We start from the raw sequence: 17307 nt of genomic DNA on the forward strand, positions 1-17307 counted from the left end.
CTTCTATGATGACACAGACGTTAATGCCCTGTCGAAGAAGACCGGGATTTATGATGCAAATAGGCGTGGTTGGAAGTTATAGTTGGAATTGGAATCATTGACTAATTGAGTATTGTGATGAAAACAGCATATGACAGTTGATGAAGAAAACTGGATCATAATTATAATAAACTTTTTATTTAGTATTTGTAGAGACTGATATACAAATTATAATTTTATCCCTAAAGCTTTCTAAGTTAAACAAATTTCGCATAATAATACAGTCAGACCTCGATATAAGATCATCCGCATATAAGGTCAAACCGCATATAAGGTCACTTTTCCAAAGTCCCGGCTCACTAAATAGGAATTCTTTGTTACAGATTATCGGATAAATGGTCAAGTTTTAAAAATCGTTATCGCATATAAGATCATTTTTTATCTGAGGCGAGGGAAGCTCTTTACTAACAAAAGCCTATTTAACTTCCTTACAAGGCAATTACCCCTCTCGAGTTCTAGGAAAATGTGGCAGCCAACGAACAAGCTACAATTTCTAAAATTGTTTCACAAGTTGTGGACAGTGAGGACCATGACAGTGATCCTGAGACTATAGCTGTAAGCCAAGAGGAAACCTTCAATGCAATAAATGACATACGAAATTTTTTTACAAACCATGAGGGAGGTGAGGAACATTTTGAGAAGTTACAAAATCTAGAAGACATTGTTCGAAAAAGGAAACCAAAAACGAGACAGACCTGCATAAATGATTATTTTAAATAAGGTAAGATGTAATGTATGTATGCACACTTTGAGGAAATTTGTAAACAGCTTTATTTTAAATTTAAAAATCTAACTTTCTTTAATTCTTCACTAATTCTGCTAAAATTTATTGACTTAAATATTTAATTTATGGCCGATCGTTTTCGTTCGTATTGCCATTTTTATAAAGTCATAATGTGTACTATTTACGCGCTTAGTTACGAACTGCTAATGAATTGGTTAAAAGGTCACATCGCTTATAAGGTCACTTTTGCGATGACTCTTAGGGTGACCTTATATCGAGGTCTGACTGTATTAATAAGGACAGGCCAACGGAGACAAATCCCCCGTGACCTGCATATTCAAAAGCCAAATTGAAAAGTAATTGAATTTTTCCCAAGAGACAGTTAGAATCATGAGAAGAGATCCAAGGTTGGTGATTTATCGAAAAATAACATAGCCAAAAATTAAGTCAATTCCCCATAATCAATATTAGGTTTGAAATTACTTTGGCGATCGCGAATCACCAAAAAGACTGTGAGAATTATTATAACCATGTTGCTGAAACATATTTGTTGTAAGAAATTTAAGAATGAAGAGTTATAAATAGATTTTCATTTTTGATTAAGCCCGACAGTGAATTAATGAGTCTACATTATAATTGAAATAAAAAGTTATCCTCTACGTTGATCGACAAGAAAAGAATAAAATATTTTAAGTTCACTTTTTATAAAATTAACCAATTGATTTAATTTAATTATAATTTGGTTAAGAATGATTAATAAAAATAAGCTTAAAAAATTAAATAAATTAAAAAAAGCTAGGAAATATGTAATGCCCATTGTGGCATCACAGGGTTCTATTCTCTGTGGTGGCTCAAAGCTCTGTCTGCATCTGAGTGATTATGAGAACCAGCTTGCCTGGGAAGTAAAAGCGGCCGGTGCGCAATGCTGACCATACTTCATGTATTTTGTCACGAAAATACGGAGTCTTAACAATCCTTGATCTCATTTGCCGGTAATTTACTGCTGCGGAGATGTTTAGTTATTTTTCAGTTATAAAAAAAAATTTCGCTATGAAATATAATTTAACTGCAGAATTGAAGGTTTTCATGTGAAGGAAAAAAGATAAAGCATCACAAATATCTTCTAAACTTTAGATGTCCAGAAACTATTTCATTTCCAGAAATAAACTTCTATTTAAAACAGAAATAGAAAAATGTTTTTACGAACTTTGTGAAACATAATTGTAAAATAGAGAATAGAACTCCGACGTATATTTTCATAAAAGGTTCCCAAAAAAGATTTTCCTTGAATTCATCTTTCAGATGAAGAAATATTATTTTCCACACACAAAATTGAATTATCAGTATAACAAATAAAGATTCATAACCAGACAAAAACATTTGATTATCCTGTTGGAAAAGAAGAAAGAAAAAAAAAGGGGAGAGATCGGGATATTATTTTGAGATCAACAAAGGAAAAACGGGAGAAGACATACAGATATTATTTGTTACAAGCCGAACAAGTGCAGTTCAGCTTAATACGATCAACGACTGGCATTAGGCGCTTTGAGGCAGAGTTTTGGGTCATTGCATTTGATGGGCTTCACGGCAATGCGCGGGATCTTGGCAGGAAAATGCCACTTGGCAAACGCCTTGGCGATGGTTTTATTTCAATTCACTCAGATAATATTTTATTTTATTTCTGTGTTCAGGATAAAAAGAAGGATTTGTTTTGAGTTATGGAAGGTTTTAGTGATATGCAATACTAAAAATTAGAGAAATTTATTTTAAAAATTTCGAAAAACTGAATCAGATGAATGTATTTATTTGTGCTTATTATTGAAAGATTTTTTCCTGCCTTGTAGGCTGCATTCGAGAAAAGTTTACATAAAAACTAAACTTAAAATACTTATTACGATTACTTTTTTCAAAAAAAAAAAAAGAAAGAAAGAAAGAAAAGAAAAATATGGCTTGTTACTTTATGGTTAATAAGCTCAGATTTTAATTTGAAACATTCATTACAATTAAACGTACACTTTAGAAAAGAGCTGCAATGACTTAGGGGTTAAAGGCACTGGGCTTTTCAGTGTTAAGAACTACTAATCTATCCTCAGAAGCAACTGAAATCCACCTAGCTTTAGATCGATGAACACCGGTCTGTTTAGGAAGTAAAGGCGGCTTGTGTGCAATACATAGGTGAATTCATACTGCTAATAACGACATTGAAAAGTCTGAATCTCCATGAATCCTCTGGCCAACAACGGGCTGTTGAGGAATTGGTTTTATACTTAAAAGGGAAGAAACATTTAGCTGGTTTCGAAAGAAGACTGAAGTTGAAAGATGATTAATTGAATAATCCCAAGTTTCATTAGGCAATCAAACAGGTTTTGATATTTTCATTGATTTAGAATAGAAAATGGTAGAAATTGGCTGTATTTTGTTTGCATTTTTGTTTTTTTCCTCGTTTAAATATTAAATTGTGACTCCCAACTTCTTTTTTACTCGAAACTTGAAAAGGATTCTCTAAATATATACTATATCGAAAAAGAAGTTATTGCGAATACAACCCGTATAAAACCATGTCTGATCGATAGATTGCGCTGTAATAGTAAAGTGAAAACGAGATATAAAACGATGATTTACTTAATGATGATATACTTATAAAAAATTATATACTGCCGGGGTATATAATTATGATATAAAAATGACGTACTTATAAAATGACGTACTTAAGTCAATTTTCAACTTCTCCCACAAGGGAAATTTCAAAATTAATTGTAGCGTCCCTTTCTTACTGCAGATTTGTATTTTCCAGAAAAAATTACTCTAATGTTAATTACAAGTTTTTGCATTTTGGTTTGTAATTATAATTGTAACAGTAAAATTAAAACGGCGTACAAATTAAAAATTGTGATACATCGAGAAATGCTCGTCAGATTGAAAACATATAACTAGATGTGTTTGATATTTTGAAGGGAAAAAAACTATCTAATATCCCAAAACTTGGCCCCACCCCAACCCCTGAAAAAATAATAAGTAAATAAATTAAATTCACTATAAATTAAATTAATTATAAACAAACTACCAATTTCTTGCTGTTCACTATAAAACAATGAAATATCATTCGCCAAGCAATAGTAAGCACAGGACCACGGTTAATTATAGCGTAGTCAGCCGGCTTAATTTAAATCGTCCCGATTTCAAGGACGGACGAAAATTAGAATTTCTGTAAACTATAAATGATGGGATAAAGTAGATAAACGTGCCAAGTAAGCGACTCTTTCTAAACGCCAAGTAGCCAACACCTGTAAAGTCTTTTATATTATGCAGTAAAGCGGCTAATAGGCGCACATTAGGCGGATGAAACAGTGTACAGCAGCGAAGCCTGTTCTTTCTGTTAACAACCACCTAACCCGATAAATTAAATACGATGAAGCCCGTGTAATGACGCTTGTTTTGAAAGAAATGTCGAAATTGGTTTGGCGTTCTCTTTTGATGGAGGGGGAAGGAAATGAGTTTCTTGTATGGAATCGTCTGAAATAGGAAATTGATATAGATCAGGGGCAGCGTTTGTTACGAAACGTTTTTAAAAGTTTGGCTTCTTGCAGACGATTATTAAGAGTTCTTGTCTAGTTTGAAATCATTTGAAACAATTCTGTGACAATTCTCTAAATTTATTGTCATTAATAAGACATTGGCAACAGTCTAAGTGTTTCCGTTTGAAGATTGGTTAGGAAATTTTATGAAAGGTTACATTTTTCAAGTTTTTTTTTCTCTTTTTTAGTTTTGTTAAAAGGACTTTTCTCTAAAACCACTTTTCACATATGAATTGGTGTTTGAAATTTATTCGGCAGTATTTTTCGAAACATGTAACCATGGGTATCGCAGGGCTCTAGTTTTTGAAAGGGGCGAAATTAAAATACTAAGTGGCAATAGTTTTCTAGCATAAGAAAAAAGCATCTTATATTTTTTAAAGGATTAGATTATTTTGATTTCTTTCTTGCTTTTACTTTGATAAATTTAAACCGCTGCTGGTTCATGAAAATTCTGTTTATTTATTTGGAATATTGAGGGATATATTATTTATTTCGATCTCACCCCGCCAACAATGCCTATGCATGTAACAAAATTTTTCATCGAATCAAAATGAGAGGAGCAGACATTATTCTAAAATGTCAACGGATTTTTTTCCTTGCAAAATTATACAAATACAATACTTTTAGATAGGCCACAAATATAGTTATTTTTATTAAGATAGGTTATAAATAATCAATATTTTTAGCTAGGTCATTTAGTATTATAACTTAGTCTGTTTTCAAATTTTTTGAGAAATATTTTTGTTTTCTCAATGTTGACTATTTATTTTAAGAGAACTTTTCATCACCACAAAAAAAAGAAGAAAAAAGAGCGTTTTAACGATAGATACACTAGAGCAGATAGTCACAGATCTCGTTTTAAGATTAGAAGGTTTACACGTAAACCGCATAGCAAACCTTTTAGGTTTACATTTAACAGGTTTTTGCTGAGTTAAAATAAGCCTTATTTTGCTATCTGGGATTGAGTTGCAAGTTCGCATATTAGTAAAGAGCAAAATGATCATTGTTTTAATTGAAAACGGCAGCTGGTATTTGAATTCATAAAATCAAAATGGGATTGTTGATAAAAATTGGGTAATTTCGATAAAAATCGTGTAATGTTGATAAAAATTATTTTTATTTGACTGCGACACACAATTTAAATTCATGTCGTAAATCAGCTAAGCCTTCTTATATATGTATAAAGGTTCTACTCCATCCGAGGTCACTGTCTTTTATAACCGTTGAACAGTCGACCCGATTTGGGGCTTATGACTACTAATGTTCAATTCCGTAGCCTTGTATTTTTGAACCCAATCCAGAAGACAAGGGAGCTCCTGGATCAAGTATCAGAAGAAATTCGTCTGGGTACAAGACTTTGTGATCTAACTAACCCGCAATTGCGCTACATGGAGAGGAAAACCTTCCACGATTAGTCTAACAGCAAGGAGAGTCTAACTTATATACCTCTGAGGATATTTACACGTCAGCACTGTGGTCGGTGCAATCCGGGTGCGGAATTCTTATCTACTAACCATCGCTGGGGATTCGAATCCGGTTCACCTCATTGGAAGGCGAACGCTCTATCCCCTGAGCCACCAAGGCTCGAGGTCGCTGTCTATGACCAATCTTCAATAGAGATTTACTACAGCTTGTGGTGGTATATGAAATTGCCTACAGAAAGTTGGCATTTTCAATAACAATGCGAATCATGAGATTGTGTTTCATGTATTTTGCCATATTTTTGTTCATAATTTCCAAATAATCGATTTTATAATGAAATTCCCAACTAAATTTATTATAAAAAATACTGCCTGAAAAAGTGGTTGTTGTTGTTGTAGTTCATTTACGTCGCACTAGAGCTACGCAATGGGCTATTGGCAACGGTCTGGGAAACATCCCTGGGGATGATCCGAAGACATACCATCACAATTTTGATCCTCTGCAGAGGGGATGGCACCCCCGCTTCGGTAGGCCAACGACCTGCACGCGAAGTCGAGCACTTTACGGTAGCACAGTTTAACGAGGACCAATACCGCACACCCTCGGTCCCTACGCAGGCTAATCAAAGTGTCATCCACCCGCACACTGACCGCAGCCAGTGATGCTTGACTTCGGTGATCTGCTGGGAACCGTGTCTTAACGATCAGTCCACTGCGGGACCTGAAAAAGTGGTAGTAACTTGTTTATAACAAGAGGATATTTCTTCCTGTTACCTACCACTTAAGCATTAAAAAAGCAGTGGATCCATTTATGTTAATATGGAAGACAGAACTTCCTTGTTTCTGTAAAATAAATCCCAGCTATTGTGTTACCACTTTTTTCTTTTTTGAAAAAAGTAACTGTCTTTTTAAAAGGACGCTAGACACAAATAAGTTTTTAAAAAAAAGCGTTTTATGCATTAAGATTTTTTTAAGAAGTATTTAAAAAAAAAACATACAAATTCTGTGGTTTAAAAAAGTACATTTTATTATACATTTATGTACAGTTTACGAATTACAACGAAGCTTATTTTATTTGGAAGATTCTACAATCTCCCAGTATAGTTTGATTCGTTTCAACCATTCTTTCCAATATTTCAACATTTTTTCTTCATCAATGAAAAGAGGATTTGCAGGAACTCCACTCTCATATGCAACAACTATTAATCCTTTTCTAACCTAAAAATCAAAGACATTGTAACCATAACAAAACCGAAATCAATAAGAAATGCATGTTTCCCATCCTAGGAATTTATAAAAACATTATCTACTAAACAAAATAATAAATGTACACAATAATATTTTTCATTTAGGAAGTAATCTTTCGAAAGTATTGCAAAGGAAGGTAGTCTGCCCAACTTTTTTAGTTGAGCAGACCAAATCAAATATTAACAAGTAGTAGTGGTTTTCCTCCAATGTTTCATACAATATACATATATATAAACACTACACTAGAATATGTATAAGAAACACTTTCACATTTCAACATTTCTTTTTAAATTTCTCAAGAAATTTAAGAGGCTTTAAGAACCGACAATAAATTACGAAAAACAAGTATTTTTGAACACCCTATGCTATAAAAGTTAGCAATAATTGCATGGAATTTTGTTAATTTAGCTTAAATATTTACAAAAATATGGAGATTTTTATATAAAAAAGGTAATTTTTTCTCGTGTTTTTTGCTATAACTTCAAAAATATTCAACAAATATAAATAAAACATTGAAAGCTATTTTTAACTAATAACGAAATTATTAGTTTAAATCTTGAAACAAATTTGTTTAAAATTTTGCAAATTCTGAGTAAATAAGTTATTCAACAAATAATTAAGGAGAACTGTTAAAGTGATGAAAATTGTTCCCTTTTTCAATTTACCTAGGTGATCTGCAAATTATCAGCATATTACCTGAGAGGTATTCATTAAAGTATTAACCTTGCTCGAACAGCAGTAACGTTACAATAATATAATGTTACTATTTTTTTGAGATGTAAACAATCAAGTTAAAACAACCAAACAATCAACATATTAGTTGATAGAATCAACAATTATTTGATAGAATTAATTAAGTAAATTTTTGCTTTATCAAAACCAAACTAAAAGTGAAGAAAGGAGTAGGGAAAGGAAATGAGAGAAACAAATATTCAGCTCTTAAATGATACAGAAATCATTAGGTAAAATGTGATAACTCTTGATTCTACACTTTAATGGATCTCCCTACTTAAGCGGCAGATTAGTTATGTAATGTGCTCACTAAAGGCTTTTCAGCTTCAACAGCAACAAGTTTTTAAATAGATATATTACTGCTGGTGTAAAATCCAGAAGACAAGGAAACTTCTGGATCAGTACCCCCAGAGGTATGATTTGTTATGGGAACATGGAGGACTTTGCAACTTAACAGTTTAATGTGCATCAGTTACAATTTACTACACCAGGATCATTTGGCCGATGGGAATCGAACCCACCACCACTTGGACATGGGTGCAGTGTCCTACTAGCCAGGCTATCCTAGCCTTAATAACTAAATTTGAAGAAAAAAAAAGCACTTCAAAAACTATGAAAAAAAATCCATAATTGATATTTCCGAATTCTTTTAAGTTTTTATTGAAAAAGTTCTGCACCATGTACTAAAAAATGCAAGATTAATAAGGTTATTTTATTTTTCATTTCCTTTAATACTTATTTCACTTACCAAATATTGAAATTTAGGATCAAAATTTAAAGCTCCAACATAGGCAGCAATTTGTAAAGGATTGTCATAGGTGCTGGATAAAGCTCCTTTTGTTCTTTTTGATGTTTTCCAATCAATCACCACCAAATGATCTCTAATGCAGAAAATAAAGAGAAAAATAATTACTGAAAATCTATACATAGACTTAGTTATCATGTCAATGCATTAAAATGTTTTTAATTACACATGTTTTTATTATTATTTTACATNGGGGGTAACAAAGTAATTATCAAAATAAAGTTTATAAAGATTATAAAAAACTTATTTCTTGGTCCCACGTTTTTTTTGCTGTAACTTCAAAAATATTCAACAAATGTAAATACAATATTTAAAGCAATTTTTAATTAATAACGAAATTATTAGTTTAAATTCTGAAACAAATTTGTTTAAAATTTTGCCAGATATGAGCATTTAAAGTAGTTCTTTTACACTAAAAGAAAGCTACAAGACCAGAAATAAGTTGTTCAACAAATAATTAGAGAGAGCTGTTAAAGTGTTGAAAATTGTTCCATTTTTCAATTTACTTAGGTGAACTGCAAATTATCAGCACATTACCTGAGAGGTATTCATTAAAGTGATAACCTTGCTAGAACAGCACTAACGTGTCTGCATGTTACAATATTACAATGTTATTATTTTTTTGAGGTGTAAACAATCAAGTTAATACAACCAAAAAATCAACATATTCGTTGATAGAATCAATCATTAATTAAGTAAATTTTTGCTTTATCAAAACCAAACTAAAAGTCGAGAAAGGAGTAAGGAAAGGAAATGAGAGATATTATGATCTTAAATTATACGAAAACCATAAGGTAAAATGCAGATAATTCTTGATTCCACACTTTAATGGATCTCCCTATTTATTCTGCAGATTAGGGAATGTGCTCATTAATGGCTTTTCAGCTTCAACAGTAACAAGTTTCTAAATATATACATTATTGCTGGTGTAAAGTATAGGTTCATAATGAATTAATAGTTTCTGATTATACTTTTTTAAAATCTTTAATAAGAATTGGTGGTCAAGAACACTTTAACCTTCTGCCGTCTAAGTTTTAAAATGCCAAACTATGATTTATTTGAATGAATTTACCTAACAATTATTTCTGATTCCAACGCAGTTTTTTCTCTCTAACTACAACCTTTGAGCCGCGATGGCTCAGGGGATAGAGCGTTTGCCTTCCAATGAGGCGAACCGGGTTCGAATTCCAGTGATGGCTCTTCGATAGGAATTCCGCATCCGGTTTGCACCAACCACAGTATATATCCTCAATGGTTGACGGATCATGGGTTAGAGTCTCCTTGGCGTCAGGCTGACCATGGAAGGTTCTCGTGATTTTCCTCTCCATGTAACGCAAATGCTGGTTAGTTCCATCAAAAAGTCTTCCACAAAGGCAAAATTTCTCCCAATACTTGATCCAGGAGTTCCCTTGTCTTCTGGATGGGGTTCAAAATTACAAGGCTACGAAGTTGAACATTAGTACAGTACAGAACCCGTTATCCGGAAATCCTAAAAATCAAAAAACCGGAACGAAATTCGATAAATTTCCTCGCCATTTTTTTAAAAAAAAAAATTTTTTTTCCTCGTAAGATTTTACGATTTTTCTTTCTTTTTTTTAAAGATGTTTACCTTACCATCACTGTGGAAATAATCATTAGTGTATTACTTCATCGTTTTTTCTTATTTTTAAGATTATTTCCAAATTTTTTTTTTAGTTGGGTTTAACAATAAAAAAAACGGCTTTTTGTGGCGATTCAGAAAACCGGAAAAATCAGTTATCCGGAATAGCGATGGTCCCGACCGTTCCGGATAATCGGTTCCCTACTGTAATCGTAAACCCAAAAATTGGGTCGGCTGTTCAACTATAGCTATAAAATAAAATAACTACAACCCTAAGTAACACTCCTAACTATTAATCTTTCGGAGACATTAAAATATTATATAAGCATCTAAAAAGAGAAGAGTGTTGTGATTTGCTAATTTTTGCAAGCAAAGATGGAGGAGTATGAGTCATGCTCATATAAGACCCTAAATTATATTTATTTTCAATATTTTTAAACACCCTAAGTGGAAAAGAAATACACTTGGATAACAGATAAATTTCAAATTTAAAATAAAAGCACAATTCCAGAAAAGAATTTTTTCTTTTTTTTTTAAGAATTTCAAAGTTTTACAAAGTAAACTATAATGTAAATTTTGTTTTATGTTAAGTTACATCTTTTATTTGAATTTAATTCTTAAAATTAGATTACAGTTAAAGTCAAAGCTAAAAACAAGTTGAAGGTGCAAGGATTTTCTTACATATATATTGAAATGGGACTGTGATTTGCTTATTTTTGCTAACAAGGTCCAAGGTTTTGCTGACTGTCCAAAATTGCCAAAACATGCTTACATAATATTTGAACAGTCCTTTTATTGAATAGCTCAGAGGAAGAATGTACTATAATTTCAGTTAATTATCTTTAAAAATTTAAGCATGGTTCTCCCCCCCCCCCATTATTTTACTGAATAAATGCATTTCTAGTATATTTGTGAAAGTATAAGATACACAATTTTTGGGGTACATTAATTTGTACTCTCAAATTATATTCTTTACTATGCTGTATACCAAATTGTGTATGAATTGATTGATTTATTGTAGATTTTTTAATGAGACAGAAATTTATAATATTTTTGTATCATCTGCTTCAATACTTCTAGTGTTAAAACACATTTGCCTTTTCAATGGAAGATGTTAATTGCAATTCTAATAGCTAAATTGTATTTTATTTCATAACTGTAGTTGAACAGCCGGCTCAATTTTTTAGTTTACGACTACTAATGTTCAACTCTATAGCCTTGTAATTTTGAACCAATCCAGAAGACAAGGAAACTCCTCGATTAGTACCCCCAGAGGTATGATTTGTTATGGGGAACATGGAGGACTTTGTGACTCAACAGATTTAATGTGCATCAGTCACTATTTACTACACCAGGATCTTTTTGGCTGACGGGAATCGAACCCACCACCTCTTGGACATGGCCGCAGTGCCCTTTCCAGTCAGGCTATCCCGGCCTTAAGTTTTTATTAAAAAATTTCTGCACCATGTACTAAAAAATGCAAGATTAATAAGGTTTTTTTTTAATTTTTCATTTCCTTTAACACTAACTTCACTTACCAAATATTGAAATTTAGGATCAAAATTTAAAGCTCCAACATAGGCAGCAATTTGTAAAGGATTGTCATAGGTGCTGGATAAAGCTCCTTTTGTTCTTTTTGATGTTTTCCAATCAATCACCACCAAATGATCTCTAATGCAGAAAATAAAGAGAAAAAATTACTGAAAATCTATACATAGACTTAGTTATCATGTCAATGCATTAAAATGTTTATAATTACACATATGTTTTTATTATTATTTTTCATTGATATTTTGTAATGTTAAAATAAATATTAAGATTTAGGAATATAATTGAAAAATTGCAGACCATGCAAGATTTACAGATTAAATGAAACCTTTTCTGTTTTTATAGATGTTTTATTATAATGCGGCAAATAATAGGGTTTCTATAAGACTTTAATCCTCGCTTTTTCTTGAAAATGCAGTAATTGTAAAACTGAAATGCTTAGTTTTAAAATTTTCTTTCAAAAACTACTGTCAATTTTTTTTCCAGTTTAGCTTTTGTATATAATCTTTGTTTTTTATAGGCGTTTTTAAAAACATTTTGGAAACATTATCTTTTTAATGTTCAATAAATAATTTTTTTACAGAAAATATTTTTTTTTTCACATTAAAGTTTTGTTTCAAGAATTAAGAGGATATTTTTTTCTATTACTACCTTTTTTATACATTTTTACAACTATTTTAATAGCTGTTAGTCAATTTTTTTTTATCTTAAATATTTCTCATTATCTTAATATCTAATTATCTTTATCTTAACCCTTTCTATTAAAGTTTTTTTTTTCTTTCCTTTACCACATACCATTGTATTCATTAGCTATGTATTCATTATTTTTTAACGTTTAAACTTATTTCTAAATAAAAAAAATATTTATTAATGATTTTTGTTGCTATTCGGCTCATATTTCGGGCGAAATGTTCGGTATTCAGCCAAATCACTATTCGTTACATCCCTAATAATCTCATTTCAATACTGGTACATTGCAATCCCTCAATCAAGAGGGCAGAGAGACGGTGGTAATAGATGTCTGATCTTCATACTACAATCTCTAATTGCATATGAATTTTTCTATCATTGAAATCCCTAGGGTAGTGTATTAATACGACCCTGGGAATTGATTAAGTGGATTCTGAACCATCAAGGTCTTATCACAGAAAATGCTATAGCATCATACACTCAGCTTTAAACATGAGATATCTAATCCAAGCTCAAGTCATAGAAAACAAATACTCCCTCCATCCTATTGCTAAGGTAAATAATCCATTTTTGAAGATTTCGTTTTGTAAACATTTTGTTAAAATCTTTTATTAAAAATGGAACTAAAAACCTTTCATTGTCCTCTTTACTATTCTCATAGAAATTTTGTTTCATAAACAAAATCATAAATTTATCGATTGAGGCCCTGACTTTGTAAAACACAAAATAGCAGCAATAATTTAAATAATCAATTAGGTATACTAAAAAATATAAGGGAACATGTGAGACAACATCAAAATTACAGTAGCCATAGGAGCATCACCCTTCGGTGTTATAAGTTGTAGGAAATATTGATGTTACTTGAATTACTGTTTTTTAAAGTTATTTTTCAAAGTGGCACCTATAGTAGATGTTATAAAGACCAGTTTTGACAGAGGAGGTTATTCTGATGGGAAGAAAATGGGTTTATTTATTTTAATGATGTTTAAGTAGCAATGATGCTATTTGCATAATGATAATCTAGAATTATTGTCACTCTGATATTCAATCCCAATCATTGGGAAAATCAGTTGAAGTATATTTTAAACAATAAGTACTATCTTTGATTTACCACCTTTATCATGATTAACAGTTTGCACAGAGCTAACACACAAACTAAGATAAGAGAAAAACACAAGAAGTTGCCAATAACTAATTAATAATTAAGCATGAGAGTATTTAAAATGAATGTAAAGTTATGCTAAGATGAATGCATTGATAAAAATTAACAGTAGCACTATTTTTAGTCACAGAATGTGAGTGTTATGTGAGCAATTAACAAATGAATTCAAACATCAAGTGAAGAAGTGACTGAAAAGTTATAATTTGCGATGCTACGCTTAGAGAAAAGAATGGCACAATCACCTTCTTGCACTAAAAATTCATACTACTTCTATTGTTATAATCTGGACGCGTCCATCATAGCACAGCTTTACATACCCTTTAAAATTGCTGAAACTGCTTTATCAGTTACAGACAGTTTGCAATGCCAGTTCTCTCACCCCTCGTGGCAGAATCATGGCGACACGGCAACATTGTTGCAGAACATTACAGAGTTCTTGCAGACAGAATTTTTTTATTTGGGAAGCAAAGAAGTTAAGGTTTTTTTTAGCTGCAAAATTTTTCAAAATATTTTTTTTGTTTTTTTGTACAGAACTTTTTTTCCCCTTTCTGCAGAATTATCTTTAAAAAATGTCTTTCTTGCATATCGGAGGTGGGGAAAAAACGCTTGTGATTTTTTTTCTTTCTTTTGAGAATAAAATTTTTTTTTCAATGATTGGCTTTAGCTAGAATTTTAGATAGATATTATAAAAAGCAATCACCCACCAAATATCAAAAATTTAAAAAAGATTAACTTTACAAATATATTTTAGAACAGAAAAATATTGCCAATAACATTAGAATATGCATTCCTTTATAATTAGATTTTAAAAAAAATCTTACATTTATAATTAACAAATATACATAATGTTCTGTTCAATACATGATGGTTTTTTTTTTTTTTTTTTTTTTTTTTTTAAAAAAAAAANTAACATATATATTTGCTACTATTAAAAATGTTTCTCAGAAAGGTGTACAGGAGAGAATTGAAGCGGAAAGCTCGAAAAAATCCTGCCACTGAGCTCTCATCTTACTTTATAACTGTGAGCAGAGGCACACTTTCATTCTGATGCTATCATATTTACATCTATTCATTTTTTATTAGGGCAACCTTAATAGAAGAACCTACCTATATTTTGCAAAACAATCTACTATACCCTTATAGCATAGAAATGGATGTGAAACTCTTTCTTCTAACAGCTTGATGTCAGTTATTCTAGGAAATATGGTCTTCAGACTTCTCCAATGTCCCAAATTACTTTCCTCAATTAGAATATCAGCTTCAGGAGTTGCACTCAAGTAACTATTAATGTTGGAATGAATAGAAGCTCCATTTTTCAATAACTCTATTCAAATAAAATATTTAAAAAAACTTTAAGAAAGTAAATAAATAAACAGATTATATAGGTATCATTTTAATGATCCCTAGCAACAATTTTATCTTGACTCCAGTTTGGCTCAATATAGGTCCTACATGAACATGTACCGTGGATCAATACTGGGATGTCTAGATTTTTTAATATTCGGCCCATGTAGGGGTAATATTGGCCTTTATGGGGCCAATATAGAGAAAACAAAATACCGAGTGAACCAGAGAACTTTATAACCAATATAGGGCCTATATTGGTTGAAAAATATTGGGTCAACCAAAAAAATTTATATAGGACCAATATCGTTAAAATAGCGGCCCTTTGAACCCATATTGAGCCGAGATTCATGAATATGGGTCCAATGAGAGCCCAAGTTATTTTGCTGCTAGGGATCTTTTATCATATCAAGTATGCCCTATGGGAAATATTACTCCTTTTCTATAAATGATGTAATTCATAATATTTATTCATAACTTTTAGTTTTAACCATTTCAATCTAACACCTTCTAGGTTGAAAATAAAAAAAAAGCTTAAAAATGTCAATATGGACAAAGTGTACAGTATTTTAAAAATGAAAAAAAAAGTTTGTAATCTAAATTTTTTGCATTGTTTGTTCTTCATCAACAAGTTTAATGAATAGTGTTCAATTCAATTGAGTAAGGAAAAACAAATCTTGCCAAATTGGTAATTTTTTTCCTTCTTAAATGTGCTCTTTAAAAAAAAAAAAAAAAAAAAAAAAAGTTTAAAGTGAGAGTCTGTTTTTAAGTACCATGAGACATTCTTGTTGAAAGAAAATATTGTGTTAAAACTTTTGATCATTTTCATTTTTTGAAACATTTTAACAGCAGCTAGTAATTTTTCAGCGTAACACCAAAAATGAAAAAGTGCTTAGCGATTTTACAGTGCGGGAAAATTCTACTAGTTTATTCTCCATTGTCTTTAATTTTTTTAATTTATTCAAATAAAAATTTTTAAAAAAAATCTAAACAGATATAGCTGCATTTATTTTTTTTCTATTGCCTGCACCTATAAAATGGATAAGTACCATTAATGCATTTTAATACCATGAAAATTTGCAAGAAAAATTTAACAATAAAAATTAACGTTTTTTAAGAATTTTAAAAAGTTTGCTTAGTGAACCTATACAATTCATGAAAAAGCAATACTTTATCACATTCTCATGTCCAGTTTATCTAGTTATCACTTCCAGTTATCATGTCTAGTTATCATATCTAGTTATGCTTATATAACACAAATCCATAAAAATCAAAGTAATAAACAGCAAAACCCTTTAACTTAAAAAACCCAAAATAAATGTTAACTTAATAGATAAAATAATAAATATATTAAATACACAAAAATCTCATAAAATTCAAATTTATAGCATCAGAGCTTAACATAATGAATAAATGTGTGAATTAAATGTAAATAAAAAGCTGAAAAACGAAAACACACCAGCCCTGTATTTCTGAAAGCCTTCTTCACCTAATTTCTCAATCATATTCCGTTTCCATCGAGCTAAAGCTTCCACACTCTCTTTCGGCATAGTTTTTTCTAAAATTGCAGAAACACTTGGCACCATGAAGTTAGTCTTACTTTCTAAATGTTTCCGCAATGCATTTATTTCATTAATCTTAATTTGCATTTTCTCTCCGTCATAAGACTTATTTAAAAGAGGGAAATCTAAGATATTATTATAATCAAAATCCAATGAATTGTTTATTCCACTTCTACCACTGCTTTTTTTAGGAGCAGGTTTTGAATCGGCACAATCTTCGATGGGAAGCGTAGTTCGGTGCTGAACAATTTCATTAAACTCATTCAACTTCGTTTTGTCGTATTGTTCGTTTTGAGAGTGGTTTAAGAGTGGCCCAAATAATTTCTTATTTTCATAATTCAATCGTTTAACAACCTGTGAAGCCTTTTTCCAATCTAATATTTTGGAAGGTTTACTTGGATGAACAGAGAAAGTTTTCCTATAAACAACAATTTTTCTCCTTTTCGGTGACACCTTCTCATCTTCGTCATCGTTGGAATTATTAGAAAAAGTACAAAAATTAATTTTTTCGATTTTTATTAGTCTGAGGACGTAATCACAAATTTTAAAACGATGGAATTCATTAATCATAATAGACTTCCTCATTGTCAAGTAAAAATACTTGGATAATAACAGATAATGCGAAAAACTTTTATTAATTAAAATTTCAATGACAAGAATGATTTCACATTTCTTAAATATACAATTCGCGTTTTTTATTTATATTAAAATTAAGTTGGAGTTATGAGACTGTTTGTTTTTGCATCATTTTAAATTAATTCTGTATTTATTCATAGTCCCCGATTCCCTTTTTTTTTCTATTTATTTATTTACAATTCGTAAAAATCAAACTTTCTCTTTTTAAGAGAGCTTGCTTT

General features: G+C 30.9%; 2 protein-coding genes across 2 annotated transcripts in view; both read right to left on the reverse strand.

The window, feature by feature from the left end:
• LOC107438819 (serine-rich adhesin for platelets) overlaps positions 1 to 17307 on the reverse strand; it is a gene marked incomplete at its 3' end in the record, with an annotated part of 316964 nt that overhangs the window by 92841 nt on the left and 206816 nt on the right.
• On the reverse strand, positions 6764 to 17292 carry LOC107440413 (mitochondrial genome maintenance exonuclease 1). The gene is made up of 4 exons (XM_043050785.2): positions 16348 to 17292; positions 14652 to 14868; positions 11683 to 11815; positions 6764 to 6977 (listed from the first exon to the last, which is right to left on the reverse strand). The coding sequence occupies exons 1-4, from the start codon at positions 17033 to 17035 to the stop codon at positions 6831 to 6833; spliced, it is 1185 nt and encodes a 394-aa protein (XP_042906719.1). The 5' UTR covers positions 17036 to 17292; the 3' UTR covers positions 6764 to 6830.

Source organism: Parasteatoda tepidariorum, chromosome 8 (genome assembly GCF_043381705.1).
Source record: "Parasteatoda tepidariorum isolate YZ-2023 chromosome 8, CAS_Ptep_4.0, whole genome shotgun sequence".
Taxonomy (NCBI): domain Eukaryota; kingdom Metazoa; phylum Arthropoda; class Arachnida; order Araneae; family Theridiidae; genus Parasteatoda; species Parasteatoda tepidariorum.